Source organism: Scyliorhinus canicula, chromosome 13 (assembly GCF_902713615.1).
Source record: "Scyliorhinus canicula chromosome 13, sScyCan1.1, whole genome shotgun sequence".
Lineage (NCBI taxonomy): Eukaryota > Metazoa > Chordata > Chondrichthyes > Carcharhiniformes > Scyliorhinidae > Scyliorhinus > Scyliorhinus canicula.
In genome coordinates, this window is record NC_052158.1 from 119,537,684 (window position 1) to 119,555,423 (window position 17,740).

Below are 17,740 nucleotides of genomic sequence, written 5' to 3' on the forward strand. Positions count from 1 at the left end.
AACATTGTGCTGAGAGAGTGGCTGTCGCTAGGTTCTAGTACGGCACAAACTGATGGACCAGTAGATTAGCCCTCATTACACTATGGCCTGACCTCAGAAAGTCTGTTCCATTTTTCCCCATATGTGCTGGACCATTTCTGACAGGCAGCGAGCAAGTTAATCAGAAAAAAACATGGACAAGATTTTGCCTTGCAGATCGAGACCCTGGTGTCAGAGTAAAGTGAGGGTCACAGTTGTGCACTGTAGGAAACAGTCACCTGCTAATGATTTTCCCCAAATTAGTCAATTAGTGGCCAGTGGACAAACTTGTGTGGACTCTCGAAGCTGGAGACTAATCGGCAACACGGAAGAAGCTGAAGCCTGAAGTTCAAGTAAGAGGAAGAGAGGTTTTGTTTATCTTGAGGTGCTTGTTTACAACTTTCAAAAGAGTTAAATTAAGTAATAGCCTGACCAGCCCGGCCAACATTGTGGAGAGTGAACTCTTCTCAGGGCGGCCTGTAGCTGTGGCCAACTCATCAGAGAGAGCCTCAAAGCCTGCCTAGGGCACTGTGCCCCTGCTCTGCCACTGGGACACTGGCTCCAGACAGCTGACCGAGTCCCCAGTGCCTTTGGAGGGCCAACAGGCCAACAGAAAAATTCTGGTCTGCTTCTGACAATTGGACGTAGCGATCATTAATCTACATTGATTGACAACCTGTTGCATGTGGACAGGTGTCCTTCCAGCCCTCAACTTGACATGAAAATTTAACGTTCCATCTCCACGGATGATGCCTGACCAGCTGAGTATTGCAGTATTTTGCTTTGTTTGATTGTTCCCGGGGTGTTAGATAGAGCTATAGTTATATGCTTCCACTTGATACAATTTGTCACTCAACTTATTCCAGATTGTCAGCAATAGCTGTATCCACAACAGAATATGCAGATGATATACAGAAGTGAAGCAACCCAAATTCTGGGAATGGATAACGAGCCAGCAAATTTTCAATAGTCGCAATTCAAGTTTACAAACTTCCTATACAAATGCTACTAGCACCATACAGTGTTACGGTCCCAGTTGATGCTATAACTGGATGGAACCCTGGCTCAAAAGATTGAAACTTTTACTTTGTTTTTATAAAATGTGGAAGAACAGAGTCACAGTTTTAACAACAAGAAAAACACACTTATTAAACATGAAAAGTTGGAATATTACACAATATGCCTTTACTCCCCTCTTAGCTTAACAATTACACACTGATTTTAAGAATAAAATAGATTACAAAGCACATCTTAAGCTACAGTGGTCGAAATTAACACAAACCCCTCTTAAGCAGTCAGGTTGGCTGTGGTCAAATACGCACACACACTGCTCTGAACTCAAGTTAGTGGGCGCGATTCTCCGCTGCCCACGCCGGTTGGGAGAATAGCAGGAGGGCCTCCCGACATTTTCCACGCCCTCCCGCTATTCTCTCCCCCCCCCCCCCCCGCCCAACCCACATCACGAATCGCCGCTTGCCATTTTTTACGGCAGGCGGTGATTCTCCTGGGCCGAGTGGCCGGGCCTTTACGCCCGTTTTTTCATGGCAGCAAACACACCTGCTTGCTGCCGTCGTAAAAACGGACGCTGGATGCCCGTTTGGGGCATCCAGAGGCCCGTTTGGGGTGGAAGCACCACCGTTGTGCTCGGGAGGGGACAGGCCCGCGATCGGTGCCCACCGATCATCGGGCCTGCATCCAAAAGGGACGCACTATTTCCCCTCCGCCGCCCAACAAGATCAAGCCGCCACATCTTGTTGGGCGGCGGTGGAGAAATGCGGTACTGCACATGCGTGGGTTCCGTCAATGGCGTGATGACGTCACCCGGGCATGCGCAGGTTGGAGCCGGCCGCGCGTCATCTTGGCGCGCGGCCTTAACGACCATCGTTAAGGCCGCGACGCCGTGATTCCTGGGGTCCTGCTCCTAGCCCCGGTGGGGGTGGAGAATCGGGTCCCGGGAACGGGCGTGAAGGCTGCCGTGAAACACGGCCAGTTTCACGGCAGCCTTTACGACTCTCCGCATTTGCGGAGAATCTCGCCCAGTGTTTGTGGTTTTCTCCTCAAAACTCCTCCAAATGATTGTCACATGAGATGTTTGCAAACTCCACTCTTAAATAGACTTTAAAATCTTCTCTCATAATAATAATGCTTTCCCACAACAGTTTGAATTCCGAACTCCAGTCCAAGTTTTCCAAATGACACTTGCAAAGTTACTGCTCCGCATTTAACAGGGAATCCAGTCCAGGATTTTACTCCTACCCCTTTAGGATTTTTTTTTGTTTTGAGTGATGTGCAAACTGTTCACAATTGCTTTAACTTTCGATTCCCAAACTGTATTAAAATTACATCAAATGAGTCAACCACCTCTGAAGTCTGCTCTTCCACTTTAAATATAGGTACTGAAATTGCCTCTTTAACTCAGAACATTTTTCCATGTGTGGTCTCCGTCATTGTGGTCACCCATAGACGAGGGGAACACCCCCCACCCATGATCACAGAGTGACAACCTCCCCCTGCCACTAAATATTTGGTTCACCCCTGCTCCTACTACACGCAGGCACCAAGGTAACCCGACCACCAACAACCCGGTAGCACAGTGGGCAGCACGGTTGCACAGTGGTTAGCAATATTGCTTCACAGCGCCAGGGCCCCAGGTTTAATTCCCGCTTGGATCACTGTCTGTGCGGAGTTTGCACATTCTCCCCGTGTCTGTTTGGATTTCCTCCGGGTGTTCCGGTTTTCTCCCATTAGTAGTGGCCTACGCCAGCGGGTAGGAGAATTGCAGGAACCGGGAGAATTCAGCTTAAAGCCAATCAACACCTTTATCCAACATGAATCTAACTATAGGTTTTAATCTTCCGGGCACAGAAACGTTAAATTAAACCCAATTGAAAACTCTGCCTTATTTCTAATGTTTACTCATACAAATATAAATCCCTTGAAACTACATTTCTTTTCTTAACAACAGGTATTCCTTAGCTGAGTTCTATTAACCTCAGATAGAATACTGCTTATTACAGATCATTGCTTATTGAAATACTCTTTTCCTTCAGGAAATATAACATCCGTGTGGAAGATATAATGATAAGAGACATCCGCTTTGTCATTGTAAACTGCAAGTATAGGGAATTGCAAGATCTCCTGCTCTGCACTAAACTTAAACACCTTCCTCTTGTGGAATCAGCAGGTAAGAAGAAAAGCCTTTAATAATTTGTGACATACGTTTAGCAATCAGAGACACCTTGCAATGCCCGGGCTTTATCACTGTATAAAGTCAGGCCAAGTTAGTCTCATTAAATACTAGATTTGGTTTGCTTTAACATTTTTATCAAGAAGTGCAGTTCATCAGTGGGTTCACCATCCATGTGTATCAATCTGGGAATCATTTTGTCCAGAATAGATCATTAGGAGGCAAAAAAAGATTATTTTATATGACAATGTTTTTATTGTAAAACAATGGGCTTCTTTAAGAATTCTTTCATTTCTTTACTTGGGAAATGTGTTCTTTCTGTAAAATCAAACTTCTAAAATGTTATTATGCAATAAGTTTACGTTGTGGGTCTACATGCATATTTACCTGATACACAATGGGGGTATTAACTTTTGGTGACATATGGGCCGGAACTCTCCCCTACCCGGTGGGGCGGGGTGTCCCGACGGGATGGAGTGGCGTGAACCATTCCGGCGTCGGCCCGCCCCAAAGGTGTGGATTTCTCCGCACCTTTAGGGGCCAAGCCCTAACCTTGAGGGACTAGGCCCGCGCCGGAGTGGTTGGCGCCCCGCTGGCCGGCGGGAAAGGCCTTTGGCGCCATGCCAGCCGGGGCCGAAGGGACTTCGCCGGCCGGTGGAAGTCCGTGCATGCGCCGGAGCGTCAGTGGCTGCTGATGTCATCCCCGCGCATGTGCAGGGGAGGGGGGTCACTTCCGCATCCACCATCATGAAGTCCGCCAACACAGAACAAAAAGAGTGCCACCACGGCACAGGCCCGCCCGCCGATCGGTGGGCCCTGATCGCGGACCAGGCCACCGTGGGGGCACCCCCCCCCCCCCCCGGGGCCAGATTGCCCCGCGCCCCCCACCCCCCCAGGACCCCGAACCCCGAAGCCTGCTCGCGCTGCCTGGTCCCGCCAGTAAGGTAGGTGGTTTGATTTCCCCCGGCGGGACCGGCATGACAGCAGCAGGACTTCGGCCCATCGCGGGCCAGAGAATCGCTGGGGGGGGGGGGCCCACCGACAGGCGCGGCGTGATTCCCGCCCCCGCCGAATCTCTGGTGCCAGAGACTTTGGGAGACGGCGCGGGCGGGATTCACGTCGCCCCCCAGCGATTCTCCGACATGGCGGGGGCCGGAGAATCCAGCCCATGATATGCTTGTTATATGATCAGATGCCTGTGATATCACCTCATAATCTGTATAATGGACTGCAGATGCAACATTGCCCATTCTACACTATCACGAATAACTAAAATGACCCCATTAGTCAACCTTTAAAATCTCTATTTGCTGGCTTCATCAATTGTGTTCAGTTCCGTCAACCGTACAGCTCATTCAGCACCATAGCAACAAGCATAATTGAAGTTGAATATTTTGTGATTTTGTTTGTTGAGTTCAGTTTATTTTTATTTAGTTTAGTTTAGCTGCTGAATACTAGGAGCTAATTAAAGTTGTTTATTTGGTGCCTTAACTGTGGGCCCGATTGAATGAGCAATAGGTAGTTAATTGGTTACAGGAGAGGTGTGATTAGCACTTCTCTGCCTTTCTCCTCCTGTGGCAGTTCGGGTTATTGTGATAATTAAGACGGTACACATTTGAAGCAAGTCGTAAGAGCTCAATCCTGAACTGCAAGAAGCCAGTGGAGGGGGGCAAAGATTAGCCTCAGTGGGACTTCAACCTTAGCTACAGCATTTGTTTTCTGTAATTAATGGTTGTGTGAAGTGCGTAAGAGGAGCATGTTTCTTGTAAGTTTAGTTTTTTGTGTGGGTTCAGGCTAGTCTTTGGATACAAAGGGCAATGCAGTTCTAGAGTATGATACATTCTCAATGTATCTGGGGACATCAAAATTGCACTTCTAGTGTTATTTTGGAGCAGAGAAGCATCAGGGAAGATGAGCGGTTTCTAGATTGTACCCTCTGGTATGAGGCCGTCCAAGAGGACTCCAGGGTAGTGTAAAAAGCTAAGCAGGTGGCCATTCAAAGATCAGGCGAGGGGAAACAGAGAATGCCTGAGTTAATGGAATTGTGCTGTACAGGCTTGTATGAAGTGGGCAGTGCCAGCGATTCAGAAGGGTAGTGATGAAATTACACAGTGGAAAAAGGAATTTAAGCTTTCCTTAATTAAGGAAAACCAGCAAAGATCTGTTAAGGACACATTGGCCAGAATTTTACATGCAGAGTGCGGGCAAGTGTCCAACCCGGAGACACATAAAATCGCACAAGAAGGCATCAGGCACACGACGTCATTGTGCACCTACATGATACTTCAGTCAGTGGGCACACGCAAGAGTCAGAGGCACCCATCAACAATCAGGTAGATAGTTTAGTCCATTATGGGACCAATTGACTGTGATTTTACATGTCTTTAGGTTGGTGGGCGGGACGATTGGCGAGGCAGCTTTCACATTTAATCTGCAACCTCAATCCAGGGCGAAACAAAAGGTCAGGGTTGAAATAAAATTAACACATATGTCTGGAGACTGAGATTTGTGTCTGATTATGCTGCGTAGACACTCTTTGCATAGGTTTTTCATCAGAAGGGGGCACAAGCACCCTGAAAATTTACCCCTACTATTGAGTGAGAATTGAGATGCTAGAACCGCTTATTTTAACCAGGAGTGGGAACCTGCCAGTTGGTCAGAAGGTGATGGCCGTGGGAGTGACGAAAGAGCCAAATGGTAGCATAAGGCCCAGATAGGTCCAAACCTCTGGCCAGCAGAATGTCACCAGCTGGCAAACAGTCACTGGCAATAAAGTAAGTCACAAGATGGGAATTCCCTATGAGGCCTGAAAGAAAGTTCCTGTTTCTCCTAACTTTGCAAGCAAAGTTTTTCAAAGTTACCTGATTCCGCCCTGTTCTGGTTCCAGAGCATCGTCCCACTGTCTGATAGGCAAAATGACATTGGATCTCATTTAGCATAGCTAAAGAAGAGTCCCACCAGCTTCAGGTGGGTCTCCTTGCTGCCTGTTAGAAGGGCAGGTTAAAACTGAAGCCAGCAGAATCCATACAATTGGCAGGAAGTCTCCCAAGCAATTTTATTGACTGACATAACTGGCCAGTTTCTCTGGCAGGGAGAAACTCTACATCCCTGGACACCAAGGGGCAATTTTACCATGGCTATTCCACTTAAGCTGCACATCCTTGGACTGTGGGAGGAAACCGGAGCACCCGGAGGAAACCCACACAGACACGGGAGAATGTGCAAACTCCACCCAAGGCCAGAATCTGACCTGGGCCCCTGGGGCTGTGATGCATCAGTGCTAACCACTGCCATTCTTTAACCGGTCCAAGTCTGGAGGAGTGTGGGAAACCCCCATGAGACCAGTAATTATCAAATGCAAATTGGCAATTTAAAAAACGTTAACCCTACATTGTGGCTTTAATTGTCAATGTATGGTGTCTGAAAATCACAAAATGCAATGAGGCTTGAATACAGTAAAGATTACTGGGACTATGAAATTTACAGACTGGAAAACTTTGAAATACTGAACTAGGAGAACTGTTCCTCTGACTCAGTGAAAGGCCTTTGCTCACAGCCCATGGTTGACGTTCTCTTGGTTTGGGACTCAAAAGGGTTTTGCCAAAGACTGACCCATCTGTACTCTGGCAAGGGCAAACTCGGCCTTTGGGACAGGAGGCCTCATGCGGAGCTCTTACTGATGGAAGCAAGGGAATGAGGGGTCAGTTGAAGTCCCTTATTATCCCTCGATCGTGCCTCTCATGGCCCATTTGCACTTCCCTGCCAGAGAGCATTTTGCTGCAGTTGAATGAGATATTGAATGGTGAACACAAGGTTATCATCCATCTGATTAAAGGTTGAAAGTGGAAGGTTGAGTGTGTAGGCCATCAGTGAGGGCCAGTGTGCACTCAGTTGTCTGCTGTGGCTGATGTCCCAAGCAAGTGGCCACACTTTCCATGGAGGTAGACATCAGTCCAAAGCTCTGGGATAGCATGCCACTCACACTGGAGACACTTCCAACCTCTCTCCAAAGATGCCCAGTGCCTCTGGAAATGCCAGCAAAACGTCACAGGTTTTCTGTTGCAGCTCTAGAATTGTCTTCCCAAAGCTCAGCAATTGGATCCAGAACTCAGCTTGAGTGTGACACATGAATGCATGTGGGTGATGAAGGAGATGAACTATGGATATCATTGTGCAGAGGATGATATTTCAGTTACCTGTAACACCAATTCAATGAGTGAGAGTGCAGTGCATCATGTGGCATTGTGATATCTAATTCAGGTATTTGGGAGACCTCCATCTCCAATGGCCATGTACTCTGCCACTCTGCAGATCTTCTTGGTCTCCTTCTCTTCAGCAGTCTGGATACCTGCAACAGGAGGGACAGCTCTCCCCGATTTAAGTCTCTCTCTAATGCCCTGTGCTGTTTCCGTAGAAGGAGAGAAGGCAGGGATCTGAGTATGAGAAATTGAATGTTTTGAGAGGATGGAAGGGCAGCATTTCTGGAGGATGACTGTGGGGGACGGGTGTGAGATGATAAGTTGAGGGTGAATGTCAGTGGTGGCAGTTGACATGTGGCCGGTAACAGGACATAGTCCCAGATGGGAGAATTCCGCCCAATGTGTTTCCACATTAACTCACCTTCAGGTTCTTGCAAGGTGCTTTCGATGAAGGGAGAAACCTTTAAATAATTGAGAAGAACAGCAAGTTTTGATCACTAACGGTTATCTTGATTAATCACTGTTGGTGCTGCTTCAGGAGGTAAACAAGCTGATGTACTGATACATCTAAATTAAACTGTTCCTTGCCACTGCAAGTTACAAGTTTATGTACTCGTAAATGTTAAGAAAATTTGTGTTCCAAAATAAAACAAGCGACAATGCTGCTTTCAATATCTGAAGTTTAAGAATCCATACCCACCTTTGGAAGCTGCATTTGTTTGGCAAGTTTGGCACTTGTTGCCAAACAGTGTTTCTGTGTTTGGCAATGTGTCACAATGCTTTCCACGGTATTGTAATATTGTAATCCCATTACACTGAAACATTTGCCCAGCTGGCAAACAATCTTATAATTGCACAATATAACATTTGGTAAATATTCTGTGCCTTAAAATGTATTAATTATCAGGTATGATCTAAATTAGATAGGAGTCCAGGTGCAACCTGACATTTAAAAAATTAAAAGCGCCCTGAACTCACTGACTTAACATTACCTCTGTTTTCTTAGATATTGATTTTTTTTGTCTACTTGCTGAATTATAATGTTAATACAAATATGATAACCTGGAAACATGTGAAAGAAGATACTGAGTTGGAACAAGTATAGGTTCCGCAAGCTAATTGAGAGTTTTTCTGAGTGCTGTTGTTAAATAGCTAATGCTTTATAATAGAACATAGAACATACAGTGAAGATGGAGGCCATTCGGCCCATCAAGTCTGCACCGACCCACTTAAGCCCTCACTTCCACGCTATTCCCGTAACCCAATAACCCCTTCTAACTTTTTTTGGTCACTAAGATTACAGCATGAATCTCTTGCTTGGGGTGGCACGGTAGCACAGTGGTTAGCACTGTTGCTTCACACCTCCAGGGTTCCAGGTTCAATTCCCAACTTGGGTCACTGTCTGTGTGGAGTCTGCAGGTTCTCACCGTGTCTGCGTGGGTTTTCTCCGGGTGCTCCGGTTTCCTTCCACAGTCCAAAGGTGTGCAGATTAGGTGGATTGGACATGCTAAATTGCCCTTAGTATCCAGAAAAGAGCGTTGGGATTACGGGTGTTCTTTCCAAGAGCTGGTGCAGACTCGGTGGGCCGAATGGCCTACTTCTGCACTGTAAATTATATTATTCTATGAACCTGCAGGCTGACATTCTTCATGCTTACATTATAGTCTGTAAATGTCTAACGAGCTGGTTTGGACTGGTCCTACCCCTAGATTCCATGATCCTACTGGGCTCCATTGAAAGGAGTCAGCTGCAAACTCTTATTGATAATCAACTGAGTCGCCAGCGGAGGTTGGACTACCTTAAGGAGAAAGCTCAGACTGAGAAGAAGTTGGATGCTGACAGCCACAGAATTATTGATGAGGGAAGTAAAGACGCTGATGATTCTGGGATCAAATTTGAGGTGAGAACGTAGAGCAAAAACAAAGAACCCTTTTGATCACTAAATACATCATGCTCATCATATCAATCCATTTATTTATGGATCTCGTATTACAAATACGCTGTTTAATATTAATAACCAGATGAGGGGGGAAAAGAAGGCTTGTACATATATAGTACATTTCATCACCACGGGATGTCCCAAAGCGATTACCACTAATGAAGTACCCTCACAACTCATTCTGCTCTCTCTCCTCTGAATTTGTTGCCCTCCTATCCTCCATGAATTGCTCCCTCCATGTAAAATTCCCAACCCTTATTCGCAGTCACCCCCAGGAATGCAATGATAACCCCCAGTTTCGTTTCTCCCCTCTCCCTAATTCCCTCCAGCCTCTCCTCCAACAATAAGTGCAAGAGGCCTTTCTCACTAAGACTGAGACCATCCTATCAGCTGCTTCTATCACGTCCCTTCCTTTCCATGAACCCAATGGGATAAATTTCCTCTGAAGCTCCTCCAGCCCAAGCCCTGAACTTGCATCTTTCACTAATTTCTTTTCTATCTCCCCTCATGCCTTCTCCGAGCTCATAGGACACACAGTGCAGAAGGAGGCCATTCGGCCCATCGAGTCTGCACCAACCTTCACTTAAGCCCTCACTTCCACCCTATCCCCGCACCCAATAAACCCTCCTAACATTTTTGGCCACTAAGGGTAATTTAGCATGGCCAATCCTCCTAACCTGCACGTCTTTGGACTGTGGGAGGAAACCGGAGCACCCGGAGGAAACCCACGCAGACACCGGAGACCGTGCAGACTCCGCACAGACAGTGATCCAGCGGCAAATCGAACCTGGGACCATGGCGCTGTGAAGCCACAGTGCTATCCGCTTGTGCTACTGTGCTGCCCAATCTTATAGAGACGAACCGTAAGGCAGATGGGTTTAAAAGTGCTTTGAAATTAAAGGGCCAAGGAGGAGGAGGTAAGAATCTAAAGTTAGTGGATAGGATTTGGGGGTCTGGGAATTGAAGGTCAGAGGGAGGGTATTGAGGTTGGATGGGGCGCGAAAGATATCAGGTGGATCGGAGTTCAGGGGTTTGGGTCAGGTTGGAGGGAGTCGGGGTTGAGTTGGAGATCATGGGGGTCAGGTTGGAGGAAGTCGGGATCGAGTTGGAGATCATGGGGGTCAGGTTGGAGGAAGTCGGGATCGAGTTGGAGATCATGGGGGTCAGGTTGTGGTGTGGTTGGGGGTGGGGGTCAGGAGTTGGGCCAAGGGGTGTGAGGTGGTGTTGGGCCTCAGAGAAGGACAGTTGGTTTCAAGGTGCAGAGGGTGAGGGGGTCCAGTTGGCCTCCTTGGGGGGTGGTTCTGTCCTTGGGTAGAGGAGTCAGGTTTCGAGAGGGCTGGGTGATTGTGCATGATTGAGCCTCGGGGGATGGGGGGGGTGCATGTGTCAGGCCTCCGGGGGAGTGTATGCCGCGTGTCGGGTCTGGTGGGGCCTGTTAGGAGGGGGAGGAGTTCCGTGCAAATGGAATATCCATGAGCAGGAGTAGCCATGGATGGGGAGTATCCCATGATGGCCCAATGGTCTGGGAGGGCATCCCATGGATCTATTCAATAGAGACCCAGAAGGTAGAAGGAGATTTTATTCTCCTAACATTTTCTGGGCAATTATTGATGTTGTCCTGTAGGAACTATCCAAAATTTGTCACTTAAATCGCACTTTTGGATTGTTCCCAGTGTAAGGCAATTGTCCAGAGGGAAGTTTGCGCTTCTGGGCAGTTGTTATGCAAACTTTACCTGGGAGCGTTCGAGAGGGATTCCTGAACGTGTCATTGGGGTACAATCCCAATTTGACACTGGGTAACTTGGCAGTTACGATCCATAATTGTTGTTCGATGCCCCTCCTCTACGCTGTCATCCAGCTGGGTGTGACTACTCTCAATTAGTTTCATTCTTATCGATCGAAACATAGCCTGAGAATCGCTTAATATGGTTTCTCATGTTGCAACCACTCCATTAGCTCTGGTGTCTCCCGGTAATCTATCCTTGCCCCTCTCCTGTTTCTCATCTACGTGCTGCCCCTCAGCAACCTCATCCAAAAGCCCAACATTAGTTTTCACAGGTGCTCGGACAACACCCACCTCTATGCCACCACTTCCTCCACTGCTGCACAATTATCAGGCAGCTTATCCAACATCCAGCACATGATGAGCATAAACTTCCTCTGGTTAATTATTAGGAAGAGTAAAGCCATTATTTCCAGACCGGACTCAAAACTCCATTCCCTAACTATGGACTGCATCCCTGTCCCAACAACAGTCCGAGATTAAGCCAATATGTCTGCAACCTTGGTACTATATTTGATTTCTAGATGCGATTCATTGTATCCGCACCACATATCCACCACGTTTCCATACCATTACTACGACAGCCTATTTCAACCTGCGGAACCTTACCTGACTTTGTTCCTGCCGCAGCACATTTGCAGCTGAAACCCTTCCCTCCTGATCAGAATTATGTACCCACACCAGACTGCAGCAGCTCGAGAAGGTGGCTCACCACTACCTTCTCAAGGGAAATTAGAGATGGGAAAACAATCTTGGCTTTGTCAGCAACATGCACCCATGAAAGGATTAAATCCTGATCCCACCTATCGCAACCGTGCTTGCTGACCGACATTGGTCAGGCAAAGTCTCAATTTTAAAATCCTCATCCTTGTTTTCAAATCCCTCCATGCCTCGCCTCTTCCAATCTCGGTACTTTCTTCCAGCCTCACAACACCTCTGAGTCATCTGTGCTCATCTAACTCTGACTTCTTGAGCATGCCTGACTTTAATTGCTCCTCTATCATTGGCCTTGCCTTCAGTTGCCTGATCCCAAAGTTCCTTCCACATCTTTCTACCTATCTCACGTTTCTCCTTGAAGGCACTTCATAAAACCTTTTTTGAACATGGGTTTGGTCACCTGACCTAAAATGTGGCTGGATGTCATTTTTTGTTTTAAGAATGCTCCTGTGAAGCACCTTGGGCTATTTATTTTTATATTCAGGGGCTGGTTTAGCACAGTGTGCTAAATGGCTGGCTTGTAATGCAGAACAAGGCTAGCAGCGTGGGTTCAATTCCCATACCGGTCTCCCCGAACAGGCACCGGAATGTGGTGACTAGGGGCTTTTCACAGTAATTTAATTGAAGCCTGCTTGTGACAATAAGCGATTATTATTATTATTACTATTATTATTAAAGGCACTATATAAACACAAGTTGTTGTTTTTATCACAATGGAGAATGCGCGGTTGCACACTGCAACCTACCACAAACAACAATGTGACGCTGACCAGATAATCCGTTTCTGTGCTGTCGATTGAAGGGTAAATATTGACCAGGTTAATGGCTATTCTTCAAAATTGTGTCACAAGATCTTTTGCACCCATCTGAGAGAGCAGACTAAACCTCACCTTAAAGATGGCACCTTTAACAATGCAGGTTCTCTTCTGTACAACACTGGAGTGTCAACCTAGATTTTGGTGCTCAGATCTCTGGCGTTGGTCTTGAACCCACAACTTACTGATTCAGAGTGGAGAGTGCTACAAATGGAGCCGTAGCGACACTATATTGACTATATAGATTTCTCCCTCACTGCCAATGCAGTCAACTGTCAAGGCAGATGTGATCAATGGAAATGAAACTTAGCTGAGACCTATAACATGGGTGGTCACTCTCTAACCACACCAGTTTGACGCCTAGATAGCAGGTTAAAAATGTGCTCCAATATGTATTTTGGTCCATCTGTAGAGGCTGAATTTTTAATTTTTGCCGAAAAAAATCTCCTCATGAAGGATGCATAGGGAACTTCAAGTCGAATTTCAAATTCAAGTCGGGAAGAGATTTGATTCCTTCAGTAACATAGTGCTGGAAAATGGAAAACGAGGATGATTAATTTGTTTTGTTTGGATGAGGCTATTACTGTGTAGGAATGCAATGCTGACAATAATGAAAGATCATCTACCTTGATAGGTTTATGGCAGCCAGTTATACAACAAAAGCAGCAGAGATTCAGAACTTGAATTCGATTCCTTTGCATGCATATTGAGTTCACACACCAGACAAGTGATACAAATCGTGTGCTGGAATTATGTGGTCCTGCCCTTTTGATTCCACCATGAAAAAACAGGGAATGGATGCCTCGGTAATACATTGACAGAATAAGACCATCGCCTGAATATTGAATCAGATGAGCATCGTTCAGCTGTTGTCTCTGAGCCACGACTAATCAGCAATGCCTCAGTGCTTTATGCACTGGTGCTGGTTGTTCGAAGGTATTGATGTAGAAATTAGATTACAATGATAGTAGCTCAGTGAGATGGCATGGTGGCACAGTGGTTAGCACCGCTGCCTCACAGTGTCAGGGGCCAGGGTTCAATTCTGACCTTGGGTGACCATCTATGTAGTGTTTGCACATTCTCCCCGTGTCTGCGTGGGTTTCCTCTGGGTACTCTGGTTTCCTCCCACAGTCCAAAGATGCGCAGGTTGTGAGGATTGGCCATGGTCAATTGCCGCTTCATGTTCAATGGTTAGGTGGGGTTACAGGGATAGTGTGGTGGCAGGTAGGGTGCTCCTTCGGAGGGTCATTGCAGACTCGATGGGCTGAATGGCCTATTTCTGCACTATAGAGCTTCTATTCTATGATTGGAGTAGACCTTTCTGGTTGTATGTGGGTTGGAACAAGATCCCAACACATGGGTTAATTGTGTCAGGCAAAATCTGAGTTTAAACCTCATTTGAGAGACTCGAGATGATCATCTTGACATTCCATTGCAATGCCAAAGAGATGCTGCACTGTCAGAGGTGAAATCTCCCGGGTTAGATGTTACACTGAGGTCATGTCTGCCTCTCAGGTGAATGTAAAACAATTGAAGAAAAACAATTCAGTCCCAGTAATTTGACCAACGTTCATCCAGGGACTGTTTAGCTCACAGGGCTAATCGCTGGCTTTGAAAGCAGACCAAGGCAAGCCAGCAGCACGGTTCAATTCCCGTAACAGCCTCCCCGAACAGGCGCCGGAATGTGGCGACTAGGGGCTTTTCACAGTAACTTCATTTGAAGCCTACTCGTGACAATAAGCGATTTTCATCCCTCAATCAATGTCACTGAAATGGAGCATCCAATCATGTATCTTGTTGCTGTTTGTGGGACATTGCTATGCTGTCATACTTCCCTATGTTTCCACAGTGGCTATACTTCAAAAAGAACTTCATTGAAAGAAGCATGTTATTTGGAACAGTTTGCCAATTGTGATACATTTTTTTTTACATCAGATGTCACTGAACCAAAAATCTCACACCTCCACCATGGTGGGTGTTGTTGCTGAGAATAGACTGTCAATTTCTCTACCTTGCCCTTAATTATTCTATTCCACCCACACTACCAGGAAACTATTTAATCATTGTCAACAAATTTCTTTACTTTGAAGAAAGTATTACTTTCAGGTAAAAATATTGTGGAATTGGGAAGCAACCTCAGTGAAATATCTAACTAAAAGGTTAGGACAAGGGATATAAATATATTGATATTTTTTAAAAGCACTGTGTTGCTAGTCAAGCTTGTAGAATAACGCACTGATGACGCTGATAAAACACACGGTAGAAATCCTCACGGCTTCCCGTACCAGCCTCCCCGGACAGGCGCCGGAATGTGGCGACTAGGGGCTTTTCACAGTAACTTCATTGAAGCCTACTCGTGACAATAAGCGATTTTCATTTTTTTCATGTGACACTAATAGAACTGAAGATTTTGAATGATCTATACGTATTCCTTTCATCTGTATTGAAGTGTATTCCTTGCTGATTTACAAACTCTTTCTATGATCAGTTTGGCAAGAACCAGAAGAAGTTGCATTTAACTTTCATAAAATTGTGACCTATGGAGCAACTAATTTCACTCTGGACTCCATTTTCCGATAGTCTCCTGGAGCTCCCGTTTCCCTTTAATTGACACCAATGCTCAAAATAAACTAGCTTTCTTGGTACATTAGTTTTAAAAGAAATCAGAGGCGATCCATGTTTTCTTTTGGCATTATTGTCGAATACTCTGAAACTGTCATGAATATGCATCTTTTCACAGCATGGTAGAACAGCACAGAACAGGCCCTTCGGCCCTCGATGTTGTGCCGAGCAATGATCACCCTACTCAAACCCACGTATCCACCCTATACCCGTAACCCAACAACCCCCCCCCCCCCAACCTTAGGAATGATCTTCCTAATTCTTCGACAGTAGTTTATTTTCTGCATTACCTAGCTCCATCCTCTTTCCTACCATTTCTGCGTTTATTTTGAGATGTGTGACCATTGTTATTTGACATAAGTTAAACACTTGAGGCTATTTGCTTTGAAAATAAGTGTGGTCTAGTTATTAGTATGACTTTCATTTCAAGTAGCAGAGGGGAAGATTGCATGAATATGAATTCTCCTTGGATACATGATAGAGGTAGCCTAACTTATGCACAGAACAAACAAGACTATAGAAGGAATTAAAAAGTGATCTGAAAGTTTACTTCATGCTATGACCACTGACTTAAAGGAGCTTAATTCAAATAGCTGTAGAGGTCTTTTCAGTATTCTGACCAGATGAGAAGGGATGAATTGGCTCCCATCTATTAAACCTCCTTGGTTGGTCACAAAAAAGGTTAAAAAAAAATGTTCATGGTGTTTTCTCTTTTTCACAAAATAACCGTAGTCTCAGGTACATAACGATCATGTATTGACCAATGCATTGAGCGAGCCCAGCTTCAGAGATAGACCTCAGGAGCTGACTCCGCCCAACACATGGAATCAAGTTGCATTTATACAGAGCCAATTACGTAGGCAAGAATATTGTTTACATTGGATTATGCCCGTTTTACATTAAACAAGTTATGTATGTGTACCCAGGCAGAGTGAATGTTAGCTACCCTTATCTACCCTTCATTTTTCGATGGATCCCTCCTCTAACCTTCTTTCATGGTGCCAAAGCTGATAGATGTGTCTGGTCCTTGGGTAGAGTTAGAAACATGTGTTTGTTAACATTTTATGCTGACTGCTGCCGATTGTGTCATAGAACAAGCTGTTAAGGTCAATGGAAATGGAACATGCTCGACCCTTATACTGACTGCTGTAGGTGGTGTCACGTCAGCTTTTAGCTGACATCTTTATGAAAATTGCTTTAGTATACTGTACTACACAATATAGATTCTAAATCCTAACTGTCCTAATACATTATTGTTAATAAATCTAAATCATTTGTCTTCCCACAACAATGAAGATGTGCCTTTTCCAAATCAGAACAGATTGAACTGAGCAATAAGGAGCCCATCAAACAGTGTTTTCTTGGGTAAAAGAAAGAGCAAATTTATTAATCACTAAATTTGAGAAAAATAATAAAAATGCGAAGACAAGTTGTGGGTCCTCATAAAATCATTTAGCCCCACATTCATACACACATTGTTTTCAGAAATGAGGGGGAGTTAGAGTCCAATTAAAAAAAGGTATAAGAACATACAGCTAAGTGTCGTTTGATTTTTTTTTTTAAGGTGTGGATTTTAAAATGCTCTGGCTGAGTTGGATTAGTTGGTTCTTTGGATTCAGTCAGATATAGAAGATGTTGCAACTATTACGAGACTTTGGTTTACTGGTAGGTTTCTGGTAGAGTTAGCATCTTCAACAAGGCAACACTCTTATTCCAAAGAAGAGGGGGGAGAGAGCAACCTTCAGGATGTTTCTTCTGCTAAAGACTCTCTTAAAACCACCTGTGTCACCTGCAATCTCTCAAGCAGCTAGGCAGCCTTTATTTGAAATACTTCACCCATTGTGTACTTCCAGGACGTTTTGGGTGAGTCTGTCTGTGGCAGCCATTGTTTCAATATCCAGTACTTTGAATTTTGCCTTAGATAGTTACCAGTTTTGATGGGTATCTGAATTATAGGAAATGTTTGTCTCTTCCCACTCCCCTGAGAGTGACTTGTTTGTTTATTGCATTCAGTTTGCGACGTGGCCTTGCTAATTTAAACAGTTTGTTCTACCCCATTCATTTGCAAACTTTTCAGTCAGTTGAAAGTTGAAAAATCATATTTTCAAAAGATAAAGGGACATCAGCTATAGAACAATTATTATGCATTGTGGATTATCGTTCGCCGTTATTTATTATATTGTGAGCGTAGAAAGTTTGGGCATACGTGTCTTTCTCACTTGCTATGTTGTTCCAACGTGTTATAATAATTTGAATTTGACTCCATGGTGATGAATGTTTTTTTCACTATTTCACTCAGGTTTGATTATTAAATGAATAATATTTTGAATCAATAGCTCTTTCTGGTATCTAGCGTTGTCAAGTCAGTCAAAATTCAATTCAACCTTGATTTGCCAAGGAACAAATCAATTGCTTAAAGGAAAGCAGCTTCCTGTAACATTGAATTGCATTAGATATGCA

At 45.1% G+C, this 17,740-nt stretch overlaps 1 protein-coding gene across 4 annotated transcripts in view; it reads left to right on the plus strand.

The window, feature by feature from the left end:
* Positions 1 to 17,740, plus strand: part of clcn2c (chloride channel 2c) — a 677,449-nt gene that overhangs the window by 572,360 nt on the left and 87,349 nt on the right. For all 4 annotated transcript variants that reach the window (XM_038815641.1, XM_038815642.1, XM_038815644.1 and 1 more), the window contains 2 exons: positions 3,069 to 3,202; positions 9,114 to 9,304. In XM_038815641.1, the coding sequence (XP_038671569.1) occupies positions 3,069 to 3,202; positions 9,114 to 9,304 (325 nt within the window). The remainder of the gene's footprint in view (positions 1 to 3,068; positions 3,203 to 9,113; positions 9,305 to 17,740) is intronic.